This window comes from Ptychodera flava, chromosome 4 (genome assembly GCF_041260155.1).
Source record: "Ptychodera flava strain L36383 chromosome 4, AS_Pfla_20210202, whole genome shotgun sequence".
NCBI classification, from domain to species: Eukaryota; Metazoa; Hemichordata; class Enteropneusta; family Ptychoderidae; genus Ptychodera; species Ptychodera flava.
Window position 1 is genome coordinate 42,951,873 of NC_091931.1, and position 26,210 is coordinate 42,978,082.

General features: G+C 37.6%; 1 protein-coding gene across 2 annotated transcripts; it reads right to left on the minus strand.

Annotated features, from left to right (window-relative positions):
* Positions 1-116: 116 nt before the first annotated feature.
* LOC139131837 (uncharacterized) lies at positions 117-24,050 on the minus strand. 2 transcript variants are annotated; one of them, XM_070698123.1, is made up of 2 exons: positions 23,949-24,050; positions 117-3,723 (listed from the first exon to the last, which is right to left on the minus strand). In XM_070698123.1, the coding sequence occupies exon 2, from the start codon at positions 3,608-3,610 to the stop codon at positions 1,634-1,636; it is 1,977 nt and encodes a 658-aa protein (XP_070554224.1). In that variant the 5' UTR covers positions 3,611-3,723; positions 23,949-24,050; the 3' UTR covers positions 117-1,633. The 2 variants fall into 2 exon arrangements, with proteins under 2 accessions (XP_070554224.1, XP_070554223.1); XM_070698122.1 differs by lacking the exon at positions 23,949-24,050 and adding an exon at positions 11,086-11,230.
* Positions 24,051-26,210: the final 2,160 nt, after the last annotated feature.

Here is a 26,210-nt window from a genome sequence, read left to right on the forward strand (position 1 = left end):
AATAAATGATAAATAGTTCAGTTTTTGTTCTAGATCCTGTCAACTAACAATGGTATCTGCTGAACGCATTCCTCCCGGACTTCCTGTTTATATTCAACATTTATAACAGTAAAATATTCTTTATCAAATAATCATTGCATGCAGAATTCATTTTATTCACATAGGGTATCAAATCTGTGTTTTTCCAATACTGTGTTTATCAAGAGACTGCAAAAACGTGTGTCAAAGAGGACAGAAAATAAACAAGATAAGGGGAATAATAGCGTAGAGATTAAATTTACCTTTGGATGAAAGATAAAAGAAATTTCTATCGCTAAGGTATTTTTTGGACTATGACAAAATATTTTCTTGCAATACAAAATGGGTTTGTTATCGAGGCAGTCCACAATTTTGTAAACTACCCTATAAAACGAAGAGTAGATGTTTCTTATGCTTGATCAGGCAAGTCTACCAATATTTATATCAGGAAATACTGCACTAAAAATGCTCATTTAGTTATGATAGTCAATATACCTGATGTACATGTATAACAAATTGTACCATGTTTTTATGAAGATTCATTTCTATTACTTTTGTATCATTTCATAACTGCAAAACGCTTCATTACATTTCAAATAAGCGACCTAGCGGCCGATATAGCTCCGCTGTGTTTTATAGAGAATAACTATTTTTGACACATGCTGATGACGGAGGTGGAAATCTTTGATAGCTTAATCATAGACTCTCTCGAGAGAGTCTATGGCTTAATGCAGTGGCCAGAAAAAAATGGCAAAAATAGCTGCAAAAATACACAATTGAAGATTTCATCATACTTTGAATAGATCACAGCGGATCAAAGTTCACCACGATTTGAACAAACTTAAGTGAGGTCACCCTAAGTGAACTGCAGATAAAATTTCAAAGCAATTGGACTTGCGGTTTCAGAGGAGAAGGCAATTGTTGACGGACGACGGACGACGACGGACGACGACGGACTACGACGGAAAATCAACCTATTTGATAAGCTCCGCGTCACTGACAGCGGAGCTAAAAAAGGTAGCCCCCTTCTTCCTCTCCACATTTTTGAGCAACACCCCCTTTGTAGCTGTCAATCTTTTGAGTGGCCCCCTCACATCCCTTTTACCCCAAAGGCCGTAAATAATGACGGTCCCCTAAAGTCAGAGAATATACCGCCCAAGGGTATGTGGTAGCATAGTTTACAGCCTTCTAGGAAGCTTAAGATGATTGCTAAATCACTCTACTATGCGTAGATAAACTTTGTCTCCTGTAATTTGCGGGTAAACATTTTCCCCAAAATCCCCCCCCCCCCGCAATCAAATGGCCTTCCCCCGCAATCAAATGGTTCACCCCCTATTTGAAATTTTTTGCAAGAAAAACAAAGAAAGAACAAAGTAACATTACGGGCGTAAGTACCCGATATAGCTTAGTTTTCGAATTTCGTTGTTCTCAGTACTGATGATGCTCCTTGTCATAGGGAAAGCGAAAGTCCTAACACCAGTCAATACTCATACTCTGTGGTGTTGAAACATTTGGGAAGTGAGAATTGTTAAAAGAGAATTCATCGCAGTAATAACCTCGTGAAGTTAATGTAGATTTTGTCAGACTCATATTTCATTGTAATATCACCGTGATGTCAAAGGTCACAATATTCAAACTGTATATTTCCATCCACTGAATACCGATCAAGGCAAGCATGGTGATCTGGTGAGTTGCACGGTGAAAACCCGGATGTAGAGTAGTCTTCATAGCCACCGCGCTTGCCCATCGTCATCCAGTGTTGAGCATGTCGGTAGATCTCTCTGCCGTATCTGTTACGAGCGGCCAGTCCCGGGTTTCGGGTGACAGTGACCCACTGGCCGTCGTAGAACACTCTCGTCGGTGCAAGCCCTTGTTGAATCAGCAGTTCAGACTCCATCATATGCTGACCCGCGGTTTCTATCGACCAACCATCTTTCGTGGATATTTGAATTTTCCCGCCAGCTTTCCTCCCGTCAACGCAACACCAGACGGAGGAGTTACCTTTGTCGTTGAAATCGTATCTGCGCTCTCTGAACATGCTCCTCAGTGCAGCGAGAGCCGAATAATTGGCCGTGTGGAAGAGAAGGTCCGCGTCCCGTTCCCATGGCAGCACCTTGTTCAATTTCACGGCACCCAACAGCGTGCCCTCCGTCAACTCACAAAGCAGGTTGTTTTTGTCGCATGTATCCATGAAAAATTTGACGGCATCAGCGAGACTTTGAAGGCAGCAGGGTGCCACGGCGTAACCTTTATCCTTATGGCCGCAAAGAAGGTTGGCTTCTTGGCAAGAATAAGCGTAGGATTTCTCGTTTGCAAACTTGATCTTGTTGATGTGCCACTTACGGACCAAGGGTAGAAACTTACTTCTTTGGGAGTACTTTGCTGAAGTGTCCTCAACATGAAACATGGCATCGGGACAAACGACGGCGTCTGAACGCATTCGTAGGAAAAAGTCTTCAAACATTACACTGGCTGGAAGCGACTTGTCGAAGCCCAGTGACTTTAATGCCTGGGTTTCAGCGAGGAAGGGTCCAGGCAGGTACCCACAGTAAACACACTCCTTGAAGGATTTATAATAGCCAGACCTGTAATTTAAAGTCCAGTTTCTAAAGAGAGTTTGATGGCATCCCATGTTCCAGTGGCCATCCGGCGTTCGCCAAGCACCGCCAACGTGACTTACGTTTAGAGTTTCTGCGGCAAGAATGAGTCTCTGAAAACGAGTGTCGTTTGTAAAATGCGTCAAGTCCCTACCGACAAACGTGTACTTTGTCGTCACTTTATCACCCGCCATCTTCCACATTTCCGCGTCAGATGGGGAGTTCTCGCAATTTTCCGAGAATCTAGTGACGTTTAGTCCTGTGAAGCCAGCCATGTCAATCGCATTACGGTTGTCCATGACCACGTACACCGACATCTGTGGATATGTTTGCTCGATGCCCTTCAACACTCTACGTATTGTCTGACTCGATGTTTCTGGCCCGCAGAAATTCAACAGAACGGTGACTAAAGTGTGAAGTGGTTTTGTAAAGTTACATTCTTCAGGCTCAAATCCATTATTATGGAGTGGATAGTCATATAAGGGGCCCTTATATACCTCAGGACAAACGTTTTTTGGCAATACCTCTGTCTCGCCAAGGAAATCCGGGTTCTCTACAGGCTCAGATTCGTTACGGACGATGGCAAGAATTTCTTTTACCTTAAAGAGGGCACTTTGCAACCTCTTTGAGATTCTTCCGCCCCTCTGATGAGAATATGCCTCCTCAAGTTCCTCTTTAATTCTGCGCAGCTTCTTCAGAACTCGATTATCTTTTTGTGCAAGTACTTCGCATTCTGGGTCAGCTTTTCTCTCATTGACAGTCGGTACTGTCGTCGCCAGCCGAATCACTTTCGAAGATTCGTCAACGTGTTCAATCGGAGAAGAATTGCAGACAGGAGTGCTTGTTGTGTCCAGTGGCATGAGAAGCCCGTGGAAGACCGTGAAGATGGCAAACAGTATGATGTATTCGAAGGCCTTCACAAAGAAGGAAGTCTTGCGTCGTCCTAGCATCCTGCTTGTAACTGTTATCAATCTTTTCACAGAAACTGAAACCATTTCTTTACACCCTTTAAGGGACAGCAAGGCCTTGCGACGTGTTTCGCCACTCTGGTTGGTCGCTGTTCACATCTTCAAAACCTCTTGGGTGAAAAACAATCGTGAGCACGATACTGCAAATATAGAATAAAAGTATTTCTTTCAATTAAGATGCCAAAATAAAAGCGACGCAAGCATTTCCAAAACAGGAAGGTGACAGTCAAATGATTGCTTGTTCAGCTAAAACTAACGATCCTGAACCCCATTGACCCTTCTAAAGAATGAATCGGTCAAATGATGCTGGCAAACACCTCAAATTAAAACTTGATTGAGAACAAACATGTCTGACAACTCGACTTTGTACCTTTGAAACTGCGTTCAAACTGACAACGCTTGATTTTGCCAAGTTTGCATTTTGCACAGTACCTAAATAATAAGATCGCTTTCCGGGTATTGGGCATGTTTGCATTACGAAAATGCGTTATTACACCGACTTTTGAGAGGGAAACCGATATTTATGAATTACTCAAGGTAAGCAAGGTCGTCTGTATTTATTTAACTTTACCTATCGAGGATGTTTATCATTTCATTTGTTTTGTCAATTCATTGTAACACCACAATGCACCGCCTATGCTCCTTCAAATATTTGTAAGTACGACAGGAAATTAAATTCTACTACAGTACAGTACAATGAATGTTCCGAAGTACACCTGTCGCTCAATGAAGTTCCTGAATATTTCCGTTAACAGTTGCCATGGTTATCAATTAAAACTGTAAATGCTGACTTGTCTGATAATACAGGAATGAAGTGGCTAAAATGTACGGAGCTTCGTTGATATCAGGAATAGAAGAGAAAGTCACCAACGGAAGACTTATTATTATATATAACCTAAAAGGGAGATGTATATATAACCTAAAAGGGAGATGTACTGAGAGACGATAGAGATATGCAAAAAAGGGTGAACAATTTCCTCCTCGTCGTAAAACCGTTAATCTGTTCGTTCTCTTGTTCTGCATCTAACAACCAATTAAAAGATCACTTTTCACAGTACATATTTATTCATCCAGTACAGTGGCAGTGCATATAAAGTATACATGTCGTTATGAAATGAGCTTATTATAATGATATTTTAATACCCTCAAAATTAAAACCTGGGAATCAAAATTTAAGTGCTCCTTTTTGTAACTTAACGACTGGCCAGTTTTGAGCGAGCCGAAAGAACTATAGAACATTCAAAATAAGTACCAGCTACAGTTGGTGGGTAAGAGTCATTTCCAGGGACGATGCTCGAGGCACTTCTCCAAAGTGATACAACTAAACTTGGTCAGATCCCTTACATTTGAATAATTCCTTGAAACAAACTAGAGGCGCATTCTTGCTCAGAAAATGTGTTCAATTGATTTCCCTGGGAATACTGTCATTTTCCTGACAACATCACCAAATTTGTCCCAACGCTGTCAGGCAAAGTCCCGGCCCTTAGCACAAAGCGTAACTTGGATTCTGATCAAAAACGTGTGAAATAGTTTACCTATTTAATAGGTAAAATATTTCAAATCTATCAAAACTATCAAAAACGTGTGAAATAGTTTACCTATTTAATAGGCAAACTATTTCAAATCTATCAAAACTAAACGTGTGAAATAGTTTATCTATTTAATAGGTAAACTATTTCAAATCTATCAAAACTAAACGTGTGAAATAGTTTACCTATTTGATAGGTAAACTATTTCAAATCTATCAAAACTATCAAAAATGTGTGAAATAGTTTACCTATTTAATGGGTAAACCAGTTCAAACCTATCAAAACTAAACGTGTAGTTTACCTATTTAATAGGTAAACTATTTAAAATCTATCAAAACTAAACGTGTGAAATAGTTTTCCTATTTAATAGGTAAACTAGTTCAAATCTATCAAAACTAAACTTGTAGTTTACCTATTTAATAGGTAAACTATTTCAAATCTATCAAAACTAAACGTGTGAAATAGTTTACCTATTTGATAGGTAAACTATTTCAAATCTATCAAAACTATCAAAAACGTGTGAAATAGTTTACCTATTTAATAGGTAAACTATTTCAAATCTATCAAAACTAAACGTGTGAAATAGTTTACCTATTTGATAGGTAAACTATTTCAAATCTATCAAAACTATCAAAAACGTGTGAAATAGTTTACCTATTTGATAGGTAAACTATTTCAAATCTATCAAAACTAAACGTGTGAAATAGTTTTCCTATTTAATAGGTAAACTATTTCAAATCTATCAAAACTATCAAAAATGTGTGAAATAGTTTACCTATTAAATAGGTAAAGTAGTTCAAATCTATCAAAACTAAACGTGTAGTTTACCTATTTAATAGGTAAACTATTTAAAATCTATCAAAACTAAAAGTGTGAAATAGTTTTCCTATTTAATAGGTAAACTAGTTCAAATCTATCAAAACTAAACGTGTAGTTTACCCATTTAATAGGTAAACTATTTCAAATCTATCAAAACTAAACGTGTGAAATAGTTTACCTATTTAATAGGTAAAAATATTTCAATCTATCAAAACTATCAAAAACGTGTGAAATAGTTTACCTATTTAATAGGCAAACTATTTCAAATCTATCAAAACTAAACGTGAAAAATAGTTTACCTATTTAGTAGGTAAACTGTTTCAAATCTATCAAAACTGAACGTGTAGTTTACCTATTTAATAGGCAAACTATTGCAAATCTATTAAAACTAAACATGTAAAATAGTTTACCTATATAATAGGTAAAGTATTTCAAATCTATCAAAACTATCAAAAATGTGTGAAATAGTTCACCCATTTAAAAGGTAAACTAGTTCAAATCTATCAAAACTAAACGTGTGAAATAGTTTTCCTATTTAATAGGTAAACTATTTCACACGTTGAGTTTTGAGAGATATGAAATAGTTTACCTATTAAATAGTTTACTAAACGTGTGAAATAGTTTTCCTATTTAATAGGTTAACTATTTCAAATCTATCAAAACTAAACATGTAGTTTACCTATTTAATAGGCAAACTATTTCAAATCTATCAAAACTAAACGTGTAAAATAGTTTACCTATTTAGTAGGTAAACTATTTCAAATCTATCAAAACTATCAAAAGCCTGTGAAATAGTTTACCTATTTAATAGGCAAACTATTTCAAATCTATCAAAACTAAACGTGTGAAATAGTTAACCTATTTAATAGGTAAACTATTTCAAATCTATCAAAACTAAACGTGTAGTTTACCTATTTAATAGGCAAACTATTGCAAATCTATTAAAACTAAACGTGTAAAATAGTTTACCTATATAATAGGTAAAGTATTTCAAATCTATCAAAACTATCAAAAATGTGTGAAATAGTTCACCCATTTAAAAGGTAAACTAGTTCAAATCTATCAAAACTAAACGTGTGAAATAGTTTTCCTATTTAATAGGTAAACTATTTCACACGTTGAGTTTTGAGAGATTTGAAATAGTTTACCTATTAAATAGTTTACTAAACGTGTGAAATAGTTAATCTATTTAATAGGTAAACTATTTCAATCTATCAAAACTATCAAAAACGTGTGAAATAGCCTACCTATTTAATAGGTAAACTTTCACACATTTTTGATAGTTTTGATAGATTTGAAATAATTTCAAATCTATCAAAACTATCAAAACGTGTGAAATAGTTTACCTATTTAATAGGTTAACTATTTCAATCTATCAAAACTAAACGTGTGAAATAGTTTACCTATTTAATAGGTAAACTATTTCAAATCTATCAAAACTATCAAAAAGGTGTGAAATAGTTTACCTATTTAATAGGTAAGCTAGTTCAAATCTATCAAAACTAAACGTGTAGTTTACCTATTTAATAGGTAAACTATTTAAAATCTATCAAAACTATCAAAAACATGTGAAATAGTTTACCTATTTAATAGGTTAACTATTTCAATCTATCAAAACTAAACGTGTGAAATAGTTTACCTATTTAATAGGTAAAATATTTCAATCTATCAAAACTAAACGTGTGAAATAGTTTACCTATTTAATAGGTAAACTATTTCAAATCTATCAAAACTAAACGTGTGTGAAATAGTTTACCTATTTAATAGGTAAACTATTTCACATGTTTTTGACCAGAATCCAAGTCTTATACGAGTTCATTTCAGATTCTGTTGAAAGTCCGATACAGTCTGTTCATAATTGCATCATCTCGGGGATTACAGGTAAAATGTTTCGGATAAACTACCTTGCGCGAGACCTTGTGCGTAATATACTCTACCCACAGGCGTTCGCAGTGTTGCATGATATAGTCTATCAGAGGCAGGCGGCCGAACCTCGATAGTTAAAGAAACAGAGGTTAACGTTCGGGCTCAGATACACCACACCCCCCAGCAACACTGCCAGCGCCCGAGACAGCATTGGTGTTCAAGGATGTACTGGTAGGCTATTAATAGTTTTACAGACTTCATGAAGTCTGGGTAAGCGCCACAGTACAATATGATCCTTTGAACTTCTCGCCTGCAATCCCTTCATTGAAATAATGCCTCATTATAGAGTAACATTTTTACAACAGTTACGAAATTCGGCGAGAGAAACCTAAGTTTAGGGAGTGTTCAGTTATAATGACCGGGGTGGGCCGGCAAAATCCAGGGGGTCTCCTTAAATTTGAAAACTGTAAAGGGGAGGTCATGCATTTTGCAAACAGCACAGAGCGGGGGCACTTGATTTTCATAGGTATCCTTCCCGTCGAAAACAGTTTCAGTGTTCAAAAATAATAAAATAATAATTTATTTGTAAAGCAACAAACTCCACAGAGAAAGTGATAACAGCCGCTAAAAGATACATTACAATAAGAAAATGGATAACTAATAAAAGTATAATTGATCGAGAAAGTTAAAAACGAGCAAAATCATAATAAAGTCTAATCAATAGAGAAAGCCAACTTAAAAAGGTGTGTCTTAAGCGTACGTTTAAAAGTAATAAAATTATTACAAGAACGAATGTTCACTAGAAGCTCGTTCCATAAAATTGGGGCTGCAGAACAGAACGCCCTATTACCATACTTTTTTGTCTTGGTCATGAATGTATTGAGTCTAAAATCGATGGCAGAACAAAGTTCGCGCCTAGGTACATAAAAACTTATTAAATCTCTCAGATATTGTGGACCAGCACCATATAAACATTTAAAAGTAATAATTAAAATATTGTAAATGATACGCTGGTGTACAGGTAGCCTATGAAGTTCCTGCAGAAATGGTGTAATATTATCAGAACGCTTTGACCGAGTTATAACTCTGGCTGCTACATTTTGAACATGCTGAATGCGATTAATCAAATACAGTGGTAAGCCATACAGCAAAGAATTACAAGAATCGATACGTGAGGAGACAAGCGAATGGATAAGTTGTTCAGTGGCAGATCTGGATAGGTACTTACGAATGAGGGCAATGCGTCGAATATGGAACATGGAAGAGCGACAAATATGACTGACATGAGATTTCATAGTGAGACCGGAATCAAGAATGACGCCAAGGCTCTTTGCTTGACATTGGGTTGAAATCAGCGCATCACCCATACGAAGACTTCGCTCAAGACTTGAATAAAAGTCAAAATTCTTAGGGAAAATTACAAATTCTGTTTTATCATCATTAAGGCGTAGAAAATTTGAGGACATCCAGGCTCTGACATCTGAGACACAGGATTCAAGATTACTTAAAGTGACGTGGTAATTTTCACGTCGAAAAGACGTACAGATTTGAGTCATCGGCATAAAATGATATTTACAACCATGACGAGCAACTACGTCGCCTAGGGGGAATGTGTAAACATTAAATAAAATTGGGCCAAGGACTGACCCTTGCGGTACACCTGTTTCCAGAGGATAATAGGGTGACTGGGGAGAATTTATGATTACCGCTTGTCTTCGATCGGAGAGATATGACTTAAACCACATCAAAGCATTACCAGAGACACCGAAACGATGGTGCAAACGCTCTCACAAAATTTCATGATTAGCCGTATCAAAGGCGGCAGAAAGATCTAACATAACTAAAAATACATCCTGCTTAGAATCAAGTGCACATAAAATATCGTTTAGTGACCTTTAATAAAGCTGTTTCAGTAAGCCGATTGTAAGGGTTCATCTAAAGAATTTGAGACAATGTGAGCTTTAAGTCTACGAGCGACAATTCGTTCGAGAACCTTTGATAGGAATGGGAGATTTGAAATCGGGCGATAATTCTTAAGAGTGTTATGATCTAGTGAAGGTTTCTTCAAAAGAGGTTTTACGACTGCATCTTTGAAATCGTTCACTAATATTCTTGGAAATAAATAGAAATGATTCTCTGCATGATTTCATTCTCTGAATTCATTGCACAGTAAATCTGAATCAAAGTATATATTTATTATCTGTCACATGAACATCTTGCCATGGTAACTCTATACAGGCTTGTCTTCTTGTAAATTGACTCGCTGAGGGCAAATGAACAATTCCTATCAGCCTTTGGCTGAGGTATACAATGATTAGGTGCAAGCTATATGTTAACCTGAAACCTGGCTTACATTTAAAGGCTCCCCTTGTGTTGTTGCATAGCACTAGCATTGCTGTTTATATCCGACCAGTTTTCAGGAAAGAGATGAACAAAACTTATCTGGATAAATAAACGCACAGGCTGGAATATAAATGAAAAGTTTCAATGACTTTTGTTTTTATATCAATTAGCAATAGGGAAGAGAATGCATAAATAAGTGCCTTTTTATATTGTAACTCTTCAAATGAATATAAAATATGTGTATGTACTATATAGCAAAGTATCCTGTACGTGCCGGGGGAAATGATACCACGCAAGATCAACGGGCGTGAGACATTTGGCGTTACTATTGACGACCACTGAATAAAAGTCACGCAAGCATGTCAACATTGGCTCTCGCTTTTAAGGCTATGTTAATAATATCATTATGAAGCTCTGTCGCATTTGCGCACCATTGTGGTCTGACCCAGTTTGCTTTGTTCAGTTCTGTAATTTCTATCTCAACTGCACTGGCAACTCCGACCTGTTTTCTACAGTATATTTCAGCTTTCGTTTCGCTCTATGTCTTTCATCTAGGTACCCGCACAGTCTACTTACTGCATTATAAATACATCCAAAGTACATGTTCGGTCGGTCACACATGCTTCACTTCCCGCAATTACAGAATTAATTCAAAAACTGTGAAAGCCGCTGATGATAATCATGGCGGAAAAGGCAAATAAAAAACCTAACAAATTCATCTCCAACAGGATCAAATTGATAAGTATATCGTAGAAATAAATTGTATATAACCACTAAGTCGGTTGTCTTGTCGGGACGGTAGATCAGGCTTGCTGGAACCTGTTGAGCTACATGGTCTTACTACGTCATATATCAACGACAAAAGGCTAAATTTCCGGCGCCTGTCGTCGTTTATATTGCAAAAGGAGAATGAAGCCATTTGATAAACTGCCATTTCTACATTACCTCCCTACTGCCGGTGAAGCTACGCCACACAATTTCGACACACAGCTATACCTATGGCAGGGGTACAGTAGGAGTATTCCAGTCAGTGTAAATTGTACGCCGGTGTTACACTATGTGAGACAAGCGCCATTTGCATTCCAGGGTCATCATGAGGTCGAACTAAGGGCGTACAGACCTTCGTCATAAATTGAAATGAGAATGGAAATCTAAACTGGTCACATTTTTACAAGCGGGCGACGGACATTGAGTCGCGTGTGAACGATTGCCACTTGAAATATTTCTACCTGCTCACCTCGAGTGAAAAGATGACTTTGTTATTCAATGCATCTTACCTGTTCCCTGTTCGTCAAATGCTGGAATTTCATTCGGCTTGCCATGGCATTGTTGGCCGGAGAGGTCAGCGTCACAAATTTGAATTTTTCCCACGGGTCATTTACAACCTCCCAAAATTATCAGGAGAGGGTACGTGCTCCATGCTTCAGTAAAAATTCAAAGCCCGATGATTAATAGCGAGGGGTATAGAATGATTGGGGTAGTTTCATTTTTTGAAAGCTCCCCAGAGAGTCGGGCCACTTTTCATAAACCTATCTCAGTGGAGCGTTGGTTACGTTTCACTGAGAAGGATTTCTTCGGCCGTAAGACAGAGGAATTGCCGTTTAATAGAAGGCTGATCAGAAAAAGACAGTCGGTGTCATGGTGTGTTACCACCAGGAGGAACAAAAAGTCCAGGAACTTATAAACAGTTATTTGGTTTCACAAACAATCCACCGAAATAGACGCAAATTAGATGCTCTGCTGAGTAAATTTTACACCATGTAATCTACGGTCATCATGTCGGCAGTGTGAGTGCATAATATCACTCAATAATTCAAACCTTCTAACTGTGAAGAATGAACTGTAGAGGCGGGTGTAAGACACAGCTATAAAAACCAAAGGGTTCAACTCAGGAAACCATATGCGACAGCGCGACAATGGAAGAAACGGACAGAGATGTTTCCGATGCAACTAATAACGATGAGTTATTAGTTGCACAGAGTTTGGATCTCTCGTTTCCTAATTGCTCAGATATGTTAAACCCTGGCGGGAAACCTTGAAATAAATAGTTGTGTTCTTAACTTATTATTGCGTTCGTGCTTTGCACTTGAAGGATTTATTTGGTGGAAAACAACTTTTGATAAGCAGGTTGCAGACGTTGCTATGTTCAATTCATTACGAGAGAGAGAGAGAGAGAGAGAGAGAGAGAGAGAGAGAGAGAGAGAGAGAGAGAGAGAGAGAGAGAGAGAGAGAGAGAGAGAGAGAGAGAGAGAGGGGGGGGGAGGGAGAGGGAGGGAGAGAGAGAGGGACAGTCAGAAAGATGATGGGAATATAGGTTTATCTTACGATATGATTCTACTTCTACCTTTCCCTGATGTGCAAAATGCGATCCGAAATAATGCTGCAGTTCCGTACTTAACCATATCCCGGCCGCAGAAATTCTCAAGCAAGTTCAAAAATCATCTCCATCGGAGACGACAGGGTAATATCGAGTTTATCAGCAACGCATCATATCGCAGGCACTGTAACGCTGATGCAGTTCGTCGCAGTGTCTTATGCATTGTGAACTTCTCTCTCTCTCTCTCTCTCTCTCTCTCTCTCTCTCTCTCTCTCTCTCTCTCTCTCTCCTCCCCCCGGGGAAGTCAACGTAGGAATCCATTTAGTGTCGCCAAATAACCTCTGGCACCCAACCATACTGCTGTAGGCTCGATAACACGCATCACTGATGGAAGAAGATATGACATGATAAGGCAAGATATGATAGGATGATTTCTATTTGTCGTTTATTAACTGCAGTGGCTTATCGTTCACCTGATAAAGGCTTATAATTCTTTCCGCCTGCAAGCATATTTTTGACTGTCGCTAGTACAATTATTTCCTTTACGAGTGTGAAATAATTGTTAAAATTCAGGGTACGTGTGTAGGAGACATAAAGCCGTACTTTGTTTATCGTCGTTTGTGTACTACTTTCACTAGTAAACTGCTATATTATCACGTGAAACTCGCTCGGGGCACGACCCCACGCTGGCTATCATAAAAACCACATTGAAGTTTAACATTAATTTTGTGTTGTTTTTATTTAGGTTGGTTGACGCGAGTATCATATTTACATCCTCTTCCATATAATCAATCAATCAATCGTTTAACTTACAAGCCGCTTAAAAACGACAATAATTGTCCGGAGAAACCCTAACAAGACCGCCGAATGTGGCTGAATATATGAATTTTCAAATTGATTGAATAAACAATCCAGAGGATTGTAAGAAAGCCTTTTTTGAACAAATTAGCTTGAGCAGGAAGTAAGAAAATCATTATTACAGAGTATAACTGAACAGTACTATCAGACATCTCTGCCCCTGCTTCGGTCATAATAGCTGTTGAAAACTAATAAGGACCCAACGAACGGTGAGATAAGCATGAGTGAATCGGGAACTATTTACAGAATTCCTCTATGGGACTTGATAAACTCTGTCTATTACTCAATTCAACCGACTCCGGTTGCTCGCTCATTTTACGAGCAAATCTTGTTAAGATTTTGATTTTAAAAAACACTCAATAATGTACAGACTAAGTCAAATCTGTAGGCCTTCTGTTTAAAGTTTAGTTTTCGATATATTATATATATATATATATATATATATATATATATATATATATATATGTATGTTTGTATCTATAAATGTATGGTCAATATATAACTATTAATACATTGCATATAAAATGCAAAGAAATTATATATATATATATATATATATATATATATATATATATTTAGAAGTTAGAATTTATTTAGAATATTAAGAATATTTAGAATTTATATATATGTGTGTGTGTGTGTGTGTGTGTGTATGCTTGCGTACGTGCTAGTGTATATATGTGTACGAAATACAAATACGAAACAGAAGGCTGATATAAACGGAAGAGACATCTGTTGCTGTAAAAAGTACAAATGTTTTCCCCTTCAGTTGGTCCTTCGATTACGTAATGATACATTCACAGCACGTGGCTAACTTGGTATGGAGCCTGTATCAGACGATGCGAATATGATGACATGGTTCAAAGTGTGAGGGTAAAAGCAAACTGGGGAGAAATAAAATCAACTACCTTTGTACTGTGCCTTGGAGCAAGCGTTGGGGTTTCCTGTAGATTTGTGAGTCTGAAGTTTCAAATGGTTATTACATGTTTTGGCTGAAGAATAGCATGAGTGAGAATTTAGCTTTTACAGAGTCGTAAAAATCTCAGCCTGGCTCGCCCTCATACCCCTTTACGACATTTGTTGTGCCTCGGTCTAACAAACAAGTCTTTGCATTTTATGCACGCACTCAATTCATTCATACTTGCAACAGATGTTTTGGTTCAGTCGATTTAATATAAATTTGCGTTTTGCGCAGTCATAAACCGATCAGACCCTCAGTTCCACATTCGATCGTGTTCAATTCAAAGTCAACGCAACCTCCGATGCATTGGATGTAATTATTTCATTACTTTTTTTCTGAATAACCAGTACAATTAATGTCAAAAACAATGTACAGCAGTTTATCTGTAAAGAAGCTCTGAATGCACGCATTGTCCTTGGTGGCAGAAATATCTCGTGTATCTACTGGTAGCATCCACCTTTTTTCGGTAGGGAGGCTATGCGAGTCGCGTTGGAAACGAAGATTTCTGTGCAGTGTGACAATGGTCCATTGATCATGCCGTAGTATATGTGGTATATCAATGCTTGGGTTTTGTCGATGTTCTTTGCTCTCCAATGTTTACGTCAAGTAATCGCCTAAACATTTTCGTTCAGTAGAAGCAATACTTCCCGAAGTCATGTGAAATTAGAAGGCCAGATTTGTCATGCATGGTTTCAATTTGCCAAAACGAGTACTTAACCATAATTGAATCCGTCGTTGGAATCTTATCAGTCTTTAAATTCACACTTCACTTCACATCTCATCGCCATCACTCTGTCATTTGCAACGTTTCAATGATATCCTTCCTGCACAGTTCAGTTTCGGTAGCTTTCTCGTGTGTGATGAACAGTAATGGAGCTTTCAAGCTTGCTTGCTCTTGTTTCTATTGATCTTAACAGTTCGATTGATTGCGAACATTCTTTCGACGGCCCATTTACTTTAACTATGTATGAGGTGCATAACTGTACAGACTGTCTCGAGTCAAGGCTTTATGATGTTACGCGACATTACCATCATCAAAAGCAGACGGATAGACGAACAGACACATTTAAGAAATGTGGACGAAGAGAGCGAGAAGACAGACACTAGACAGACACGAAGATTTGGTAGGTCAGACTGAAAGGAAGATTGAGAAGGTATCTACCCTTGACCACAAACGCCTTTTTAACCCTTTGAGCGACACAGTCATTTTTGTAGCCTTTGTAAAATATTTCCAGTCAATTTTTTTTCAGATATTTGCTGACATTTTGATAAAAAACTGTAGCTAATGAAATATGATGTCCATTAAGTCCAAAATTATAAAAAAAATTCAGAAAAATTCATGAAAATTGGTAAAATGTTGCGCTAAAATTTTGGTGGGAAAAATTACAGCACTCAAGGGTTAATCAGTGAGTTGTACTGACAAGAGCAGATGATCATACTTTTACGTTTAACGTTTTTAAAGTAAAACTGGCCGTAAATAATATTTTAATTATTTTGTTCAATAAAACAAATATATATTCTTATTCTTATCCCTAGAGGATTTTCAAACACAATAAAAGAAACCGCTAACTATCGACATTGTGAACAATTCTAGGACGGACTAAAATTCAGTTGTCAACAATAAAATTAGGCATTACCTGTATACAGGTTGGCAGACATTGACAGGACTAGGTTAAACACAAAGCATTTTGATATCACTGAGAGTAGAACGAAACACAGAACGATAATACATCAAACTGCTAATGGTGTATATCGAACATCAATCAGCTATGGTCCCGTACACCCTACGAAAATGACTGAATAATTAATAGAGTTACGCAGTTCCGCCCCAGTGGGCTGATGTTTACTCTCAGCGCAGTGTCTGAAGAGATGGAAATAATAATTGTCTACTGCAATATTTCCTTCAGTAAAAGCAAAGAGCTAGGCACGGAAAACCTCCCTCTTAAATGAGCGTTGCAATTGAATATGTCGGTTATCAAATTAATATCTGTGATGAATAAGAGTGTTTTGACAGTCGTTTGTGCTAATTAAACCCAAGGGAGACAGGGATAATTGTTTCAACACAATATTTTTCCTCGAAGAGAAATCATCAATTAGGCCGTAGTAATTACGTCAATAGATTGGCCACTCATTATTAAATTTAGAAAGTATATATTTCGGATTCTTGCATAAAAGAACTCCCCCGCGCACATGAGGTACTTAGACAAGTTTTATTGTGAAGCTGTATACTTTTAGACTGCCAACAGACAGCAACTTATAAAAAAAAAGAAAGAAGTAGGAAAAAATGAAAGAAGTAGACTCACAAACGGTTGGCTGGTCAGACAGACTGAGTCGATGTTGAGCTTGGAGTCCGACATTTAAGGTGGTGTGTGCCTCGAAAGTGAAAGACTGAAACTTTTGCTCAAATTTTCCTCAAGTAATCTTTCAACCATACTTTTTCAAACTAAATAATAAAACTCGGGGGTCAAAGTGCAAATTTTGGTACTAGAGAAGCACATTACCCACGTTTTTGAAATTCAAAATGGCCGCCATCCCTGTGTTAGCTTTAAGGGGAAAAATAAAATTTCCGATTTTCGAAAAACTGAGAAGATGAATTTTTTTCTGTCACCAAGAGCTTCAAAATGAACCCGCACAAGTGGTAGATCTTAAAAGAATTGTAAACGTTTGAGAGTCCAAATATCTGTTCCCTGGGGCGCATTCTACCTTAAGATTGCCTAATTGTGAACAGAAAGGTGGCTTTACATTCAGGAGTCATCTCCGTTTGCCAAGGTCTCTTGTCCGGGCAGCTGGATGCTCCCCGAATTCAGTAGTTAGTTAGAAGCTGGGACGAATATATACACACAGCCTGTGTGTATATTCGTCCCAGGTTGGAAGTAAACGGACCCGTGCGAGCCAACGATGTTCAAGAGTTGGTTGATGTCAATAACCTGGTAATTGTGCCACTAATTGTGTTCATTTCCTCATGGGATATGCGGCAAATTGTTCGACATGTCAGTGCATATGTCGACGGAAAGATACGCCATGGAAGTAGAAGCTTAACTGAACCCCTTCTGAATCCCTTTGTTTCGGAAGGCTTGAACACTTCGATGGCTGCGCATGTTCCTTTTCAGTTGACTTTCAGAAACACAATAAAACAAACGCAAAAATTATCTCGAGCTCTCGAGGCTCTATTATTATTATTATTATTATTATTATTTTTTTTTTTTTTTTTTTTTTTTTTTTTAATATGGCGGCTCATCTGGCAGTCACGTTTTACTAGCGTTCCCACGAGTGGTCTGCATTCCAGCTGTTCTCAGGCTATTTTTATCTTAATTTACCTGTCAGTCATTCAGTTATTTGCATATGCACAATGGGAAAGAGGGATAGGAGGAGAAAAAGTGATCCAGACTTTGTTTACGGAGATTTCGATTCTGGGGATGATGACCAGGCGAACAGAACGAAGACCACGTGTAGTTCCGCAAAGCGACAGCGGCGTCGATCTGTCAAGAAGTCGAAAAAGACCGTCGTAAGAAATTTTATGCTGTAGCAGCTGGAAGAAAAACGGGGGTATTTGTCGATTGGGATGCTTGTCACAAGCAAGTCGTGGGATTTTCCGGCGCTTGTTTCAAGGGATTTGATACTCGTGAACTGGCCGAAGACTTTTTGAGTAATACCAGGGCCGAGAAATCTGACACACGCGGCGACGCAGTGTCTTGTGTTTCGGATGAAAGCATGCATATCCCAGTCGTCGGAAATCGCACTTCGGATCAGGCGTTTGACTCCGCGTCTGAACTTTTTATGAATGAAGATGACAGCTATTCTTCACAAGAAACATGTGTAATGAAAGTCTTTTCCACCTGTGATGCGCCAGGGGCCCTGTCTGAGGATGTACATGCTGATGCTGAGATAATAGTGGATGGAAAACAGGTATGCAGTAAAGAAGATGGCGTCGAGGCGGAGGGGAACGTATACTTTTCTCAGCAAGCCTCCGTCTTAGAAAAACTTGAGAAGAGTTATATAGTACTGACAGACCGATACAATTCACTCTTCGAAGAAGTGGCTACTCTGAAAAAAGACGTACGGTCGGTATGTGATCGTTTTCAGAGTGAACTAATTGATAGAATGATACGCAAAAGGCTGTTGAATTACAGTGTCACGATAGGGTCATCGCAGAGGTGCGTGAATTGAAGAGGCAGTTGTCATCTATTCGTACTTCTCTAGAGAATAAGGTAACGGAAATTGAAGACAAATATAGTACAACTGCACGTTCAGTGAATGATATCACGAGCAAACTTTCGTACATCGATGAAAAAATTACTGCCGTAGACACTAAGTTAGAAAAAGTGAGTACGGTGAAGTCGTATGCTGAATGTTTGCGCACGCCACCAGTGCGTACCGTATAGATACTCCTTCCGTCCCCGAGTGCCCTCCTACGAGTAAAGACGCACTTAATTCGGACCAAATTGTCGGTAAGACTCCTGTACATGTAGCTACATTCGTGTCCACGTCTTCTGATCATGATGTTTCTATCACGCAAAACGCGATATCGGACAATATCGATTCTGATACACTGGCCGCGAATACAAACTTTCCCTCCGAGTCACCACAGCCAGCTTCTGATGTACGCGTGCCGCGTCAACCGCGATCACAACCACCACCATTCTCTCCACGTGTACCAATTCGATCAGCCTTTCCAAGTACCGACTGTAGTTCGGATTGGCGTCGTGATTACAGACACAAGGATGCAAGTAACGGCAACGCGGGAAAAAGTCGTCAGCAGAACCATGATGTGATCATCTTAGGTGACTCTCAGATAAAATATATTAACCCTGATATGTTGTATAGAAATAAAAAGTCGATCAAAGTAAGGGCTACTAATATCGATGAGGCGTACACATACATTCGAAATTTACCTGAACAAGAATTTGTAGAAAAAATTATTGTTCATATCGGTACGAATGATGTTGGTTATAAACACGAAGATGATATTGTTGATGGTTTGATCTCACTATGTCACACTGCTAAAAATGCGTGTCCTAATGCGATTGTTGTTGTATCCAGTATTTTGCCTTTTTGGGGGAAGTACTCCGTACTTAACAATATCATCACTTACATCAATGATTGTGTAATGAAAGCCTGCTCGTCCCTTGATAGATGCATCTTTGTAATGCATAATAAGCTTAGCAGAGCCACAAGCAACCATATGTATCATGCTGATGGTATCCACATTAATTCAGAGGGTACTCGCCTTTTGGTTGGTGATATTAAATGGTCAGTACATGCATATATAAGGGGGGATCAAAGTCGTCGACGTGTGTATGACAGATACATGCATTCAGAAGGGGCAATCAGATCGCATGGGTATGACCATGGAGGTAGCAGAGACCGAAACGTACATGATAACTTACCTGGGAATGGTCATTTGTCTTCAAGGTATAAGTACACAAGTAATCCTGGCTACAGGGATTACTTCCAGAGGCGATATTATTAATTACACCAGGGACTCTTAATGGCCCTTAATTGGTATCTTTCATTGCCTCAGAATTCTTTTGGTATTTTCACCATTGTTAATCACTATTTGTAGCCTCACCTTTAGCCTGGAACCAGCTTGAATTCAGCCGCTTTACCATCTGCTTTTGTATTTTTACACTTACGGCTGTACTAGGTTGTTGAATATTGTTGAATTCTTAAAACTTGTCTGTGCAGATTTTGCTGCTAAATCTTCACTATTGGCATTTGCTGCTTTTAATCTTTGTGTTGGTCATGTGTTTTACTGCACAAAGAGACAGTTTTATCAATGTTAAATCTCAGCGTTCGTTTTTACATATTGGAAGTTGGAACATACAAGGTTTATCTAACAAGTGTTTAGACTGTGATTTTGAACGAATTATTAGCAATTTTGATATTGCTTGTATTCAAGAAACTTGGCTTTCTAGTTCACGTAATGTAAGTTTAAAGGGTTATAATTATTTTCGATCCGATCGTAAAACTCGTCACAAACGTGGTAAGAGAGCTGCTGGGGGATGTATAGTTTTCTTCAAATCTAATCTCAAAGTGGGCATTCACAAACTGGGTTCTAAAATTTCTGATCTTCTTTGGATTAAGCTTGATAAGAATGTTTTTGCATTGAAAAAAGACATTTTTATTTGTTGTGTTTACATACCTCCGCAAGGATCTGTTATGCACTTAACTAATGACTATTTTGAGACTCTCCAATCTGAAATGTTGTATTATTCTTGTTTTGGAGATATCATCCTATTGGGAGACTTTAATGCCAGATCAGGCAATCTGCAGGATTTTATAAAATATGATGATATAATGTATAGTCCTGTGCCTGATGATTATACACCAGATATCATTAATGAGAGGTTTACTATGGATGATGGGAATTCTTGTAAAAACAACTTCGGTAGACAACTTATTGAAATGTGTATTAAAAATAGTTTATTAATTTTAAATGGTAGGACGATTGGCGATTTCAATGGAAAACCCACTTGCTATAAGAGTAATGGTCACAGCATTGTAGATTATTGTATTGTTGCTAAACATTTCTTTAGTTCTGTTCAGTATTTAGAGTGTATGATTTTACACATCTTTCTGATCATTGCCCAATAGGTTTCTGCATTGAGTTGAATTCTGATTTGTTTGATGTTAACAATCAAGATGTATGTAAACCTTGCCCAGGTAGATACATATGGGATGATGATGCTAAGCAAAGATTTATAGATCGCCTTCACTGCCCTTCTATTCAGAAAGAGCTTAACCAATTTATTTCTGTTTGCGACACAGCATCCTGTGATGATGCAGTTGCTACCTTTGAGTCCATTATTAAAAAAGTCTCGGACAGTTCATTAAGAAAAATTACACCAAGGGTGAAAACCAAGAAATCAAGGGCAAAAAAGCAAAGGTGGTTTGATAAATCTTGTTATTTAGCTAGGAAGGACTTACGTGAGGCATGTAAGTTATTGAGTCGCTTTCCTAGTGACCCTTTATCCGTGGCAAATGTTTCAAATTGAAGAAAGAATATAAAAAGTTGATCAAACACAAAAAATCTACTTTCAAAAAGAATCAGATTGCACAGTTAGAAAACGCACACACTAACAAAAGTACTGATTTCTGGAAACTTTGGAAAGAAGTAACAGAGGTGCACACAGAAAACAAAGGAGCATCTTCCATCTCCCCTAATATTTGGTATGAACATTTTAAGAAGTTAGGCAATTTTGATTCTACTGAAATAGACACGTGGTCGAAAATGGTTGTTACTGATTTAACTGGTTTAGAAATGAGCAACAATGAAAATATATGTCCCATCTTAAATTGCTATTTCTCCAATTCAGAATTACAAAAAGTACTTGGCAAATAAAGTCTGGGAAATCCCCAGGAACGGATGGTATTTTAAATGAGATGTTGAAATTTGGGGGCCATTCCCTTCTCAACTCACTTTGTTTTTTGTTCAATGCTATTCTTCGATCAGGCAGCTTTCCAAATTCATGGAAAACTGCCTTTATAGTACCAATTTACAAATCAGGAGACAAGAATGATCCTTCTTATTATAGAGGTATTTCAATCAATAGTTGTATTGCTAAACTTTTTACTTCTGCCCTTAATTGTAGACTTGTTACCTTTTTGAATAAGAAGGGAATTAATACACCTTTCCAGTCTGGTTTTAGAGCTAAGAGAAGGACTGCAGATAATGTTTTTGTCTTAAAATCAGCTGTTGACAAATATTTGTATTCTTCAGATATGGGAACAGATTGTAAGCCCTGTCACAAACGTATGTTCTGCTGCTTTATTGATTTCCATAAGGCCTTCGATAGAGTATGGAGGACTGGTTTGCTTTGGAAACTTAAAAACTATGGTATCAATGGGAATTTTTACATGCTTATTAAGTCTATGTATGAGAATGTCAGTTATTGTTTGAAAACTAATAACAATTTTACTGACAACTTCATGTCCAATATTGGGGTTAAGCAGGGCTACAATTTAAGTCCTACTTTATTTAATATTTATTTGAATGATCTTCCTGGGATTTTTGACTCTGTTAATGACTGCCCTATCAAACTTGGTACACTCTCATTAGTTGTCTCATGTATGCAGATGACTTGCTATTAATGTCTGAATCGCAAGCAGATTACAAAGTTGTCTTGATAAATTGTTTCATTTTTGTTCAAAATGGAAGCTTACAATTAGTACTAAGAAAACTAAGGTGATTATTTTTAATAAAACTAACAGGGTTCTCAAAAATATTACCTTACTTTATAATGGTATACCACTTGAGTTGGTGAATGAATACTGTTACCTTGGCTTTGTAATAACTCCCAATGGTAAATTTAAGGGCAATTTTCGCAACCTCAAGTTAAAAGCAACAAAAGCCTTATTTAGCCTATACAAGGGAATGTCTCACAATAATGGTTTCCCTGTCAAAGTTGCATTAGACCTTTTTGATCGTTTGATCGTACCCATTATGACTTATGGATGTGAAATTTGGGGAAACGAAATCAATGATAAGAAGAATTTTATGAATGATGTAAGTATTTTCTTTTACAGGTATTTACTTGGTGTTTCAAAACAAGCTCCACGAGCTGGTATTGTTGGTGAATTGGGTAGATACCCCATTCAGTTCACTGTTATACTACATATGATAAAATATTGGCATAGATTGGTTTTATCAGATGATATTCTACTACGTGCTGCATATACAACTGCTAAGCACCACTCCCAGTGGTTTGAGTATATTCAGTATATTTTGGATAATTATAGTGGAAGATCTATCTGGTCAAATATCTGTAACATTAATTTCACTGTTAAAACAGTTCACAGAGAACTGAAAGAAAGATATCGTGTCTCATGGATGAATGATTTACATAATGATGTAAGGACTCAGAGTGTGGACAAAAATAAACTAAGAACATACAGAAAATTTAAAACTTTATTTACTTTTGAGGAATACTTGATGGATATTACAAATATTAACTGCAGGAAATTGATTACCAAGTTTCGTATTTCTGATCATAATTTACAAATTGAGATTGGCAGAAGGTCAGTCCCAAGAATCCCGTTAAATGAGAGATTTTGTACTTTTTGTAAGTCTTCTGTAGAAGATGAGTTTCATTATATTATTAAGTGTGACAAGTATGTTAATAATAGAAATACTCTTTTCACTAGTATGAAATCACATTTTGAGAACTTTGAATATTTAAGTGACAGAGAGAAATTCCTGTACATCATGAATTTTGAGGACAAGAAGCCTCTTTTAAGGTATATTTCTTACACTACAGATTCATCCCCAGCAGCAGTCTTACCTGAACATGTGTGTAATGTTTGACTTTGATTTGCTCTACCGCACTTCCCGAAGTGTGTTGTTATGCAATAAAGTATTATTATTATTATTATTATTATTAATGCCTACTGGTGTCTCTACAATCGACCTTGTATTAAAAATGGAATGTCAGTTTTAGTTTTGATTTTGTATAGGCTACAGATGTCGGTTGATTTTTATTGCCTTTAATCTAAACTGATTCTGCCCATCGCTCGTGTTGATGGTCAAAGTAAATCGCTATACCTTTACGTACATTATCGTGGACGGTCTGAGGAATGAGCATCGGTCATTTCGAAACATGCTTGTCCATAAAGAAGACAGGGGAAAAACAAGTGGAATATGGACAGACATCGTAACTACAAAAATATGCTTACCTGTGAAAGAGCACGCGAATAGCTTTCATCATCCAATGCTCAACGCGCAACTCTTCTCAGTGTCGACATGTCTCTTCCAAGGTGAGCTTCATAAACTACGCATGCGCAGTTCTGCAACAGCGTACAACTCCAGGCGCCCGTAAAAAACCCATCATAACTGCCGATATGAAGTCTGGGAAGTCTTCACACTCCTCATTCTTCCAATTAAACACACATTGCAAATGCCTGTTACTTTTTCTGCTTTGTGATTGGACTGGCAATCTGAATGACAAGAAAATTTCCTGATAGGGTCATGCTGTAGTAAATGCATAAATGTCCGTCCGATCTAGCCATCTGTATCGGTCAACCCTTGTGTGTATGAAGTGTGCCTCTATGTGCCTGTTTGTGTATATATAATGTGTATGTATAATTATATATATATATATATATATATATATATATATATATATATATATATATTATATATATATTATATATATATATATATATATATATATATATATATATATATATATATATATATAAAGAGAGAGAGAGAGAGAGAAATTATCGCTACATTTACATACATATGTATGTATAATATATATTAATATGACAGATTGTCAATGAGACTACAATATTAACTCATATCATCGACACTACTTGAGACAAGGATTTTTTCATTCGTATTTTAATTCACAAATATGCCAGAGTTTACCTCCCCTAACTTGTGTAAAGTAAAGATGTACACATGACCTAAATTGAAAAACATATTTAGATGATTTTAATATTTGATTTGCATCTGCAAATAACAGACTATGTCCTCGAAATGCACCTTGGATTTCATTGATATGGTAATGAAGATGAATACACAATCAGTTGGCAGCATGTTGAGGGCGAATACTTTCAGAATATAACACGTTTCAAGGTTTGCATACAGTTAGCAGGAGGGTAGGGTTTTGTGTACACAAAGCGGACATTTCAGAAACAAGGTATTGTAAAAAAAAAAGTCTCCAAGGTAGTTGGTGCGTGTCTGAAGGTCACCTTCCAAGGTCAAGATGAAAAATGCAATTAGATCTTAACATTCGCCACATGAAGCTCCGAAAAAAAATAGGCAAGATGTCGAAATATAAATGCGCCAAAATGTCTGACCAATGGCATCATGCTCTTGGATAGGTAGAATACTACCAGATACATGTACTTTCATGTGCGTCATTTCCATTTTGGATGTGTGTCCAGATCTTTATGCCGACTGTCACGGTGGTGGCTTTTAACTAAAAGTTAAGTTTAACGTTAATGTTTTCCCATAGATTTTCTAATCCCTCATGATATAGAACGGTTGACGCCCTCACTTCGCACTTAGAGTCGGTGAGCCTACTCGTTAAATAATCTAAGCTTACTTGACAAGAACGAGAAGTAAACCTCTCCCTTGGGCCATGTTTCATATTTCTAGCAGTTGCAAAAAATACCGAACAGTTCGATTTATTATTTTAGAGGGTAACGGGAAGTGTGAGGGGTGGGTGACAGGGCCCTCATATGTAATTGAAATCGCAACGTCGATAAGAAAGGGTGTTCATTCGGACAGGGCCCTCCCTCAAGCTCCATACGAATTGGTTTAGGAAACTACTGCGCCGACTCAGTCGACCCATCGCGCACCAACAAGTGCCAGGATGTATGATCCCTGACACGAAACTCAAGTAGGACAGTTACGATAGCTTAAGACCTGTCCCAAAAGTACGAGAAATTGGCAAGGTTGATTTTTTGCCACAATATGGTTAGGTTATCAGATGTACTGTGTAACGCTACTAACATGACTCACTGGTTGCAACAACGGCGAAAACAGTACTAGCCTGCTACTCAACATCTCCGGCTGTCTATCGTTATCTCTCCCCATTTGTGACCATCTCCGCGTACCTTTATCACGCTCAGCTCTGATAGCCGGCGTCTTCATACTTTTGTCAAGATCTTCAGTATCTAGCCCCTTTTTAGCTCACATGTTCACACACGTGTGTCGCAGCGATGTCTGTCTCTCTCAGGCTGTGTGTGTGTATGTCTGTCTGTCTGTCTGTAGGCCCGATATCTCAAGAACGGCTCATCAGATCAGAATTATAGTATTCATGCTGTTGATCTTAACACTTTCAATGAAGTTGAAAGTATGTAGCAAATGTTTAAGTTCACAGGCAACTGCAATTTGTACTGAAGCACCTGATCATTTTCAGTTCATATTTAGTTACATTCAGGCTGCGTTCACAAAAACCCGTATAGGGGAGGCTTGAGGAATTC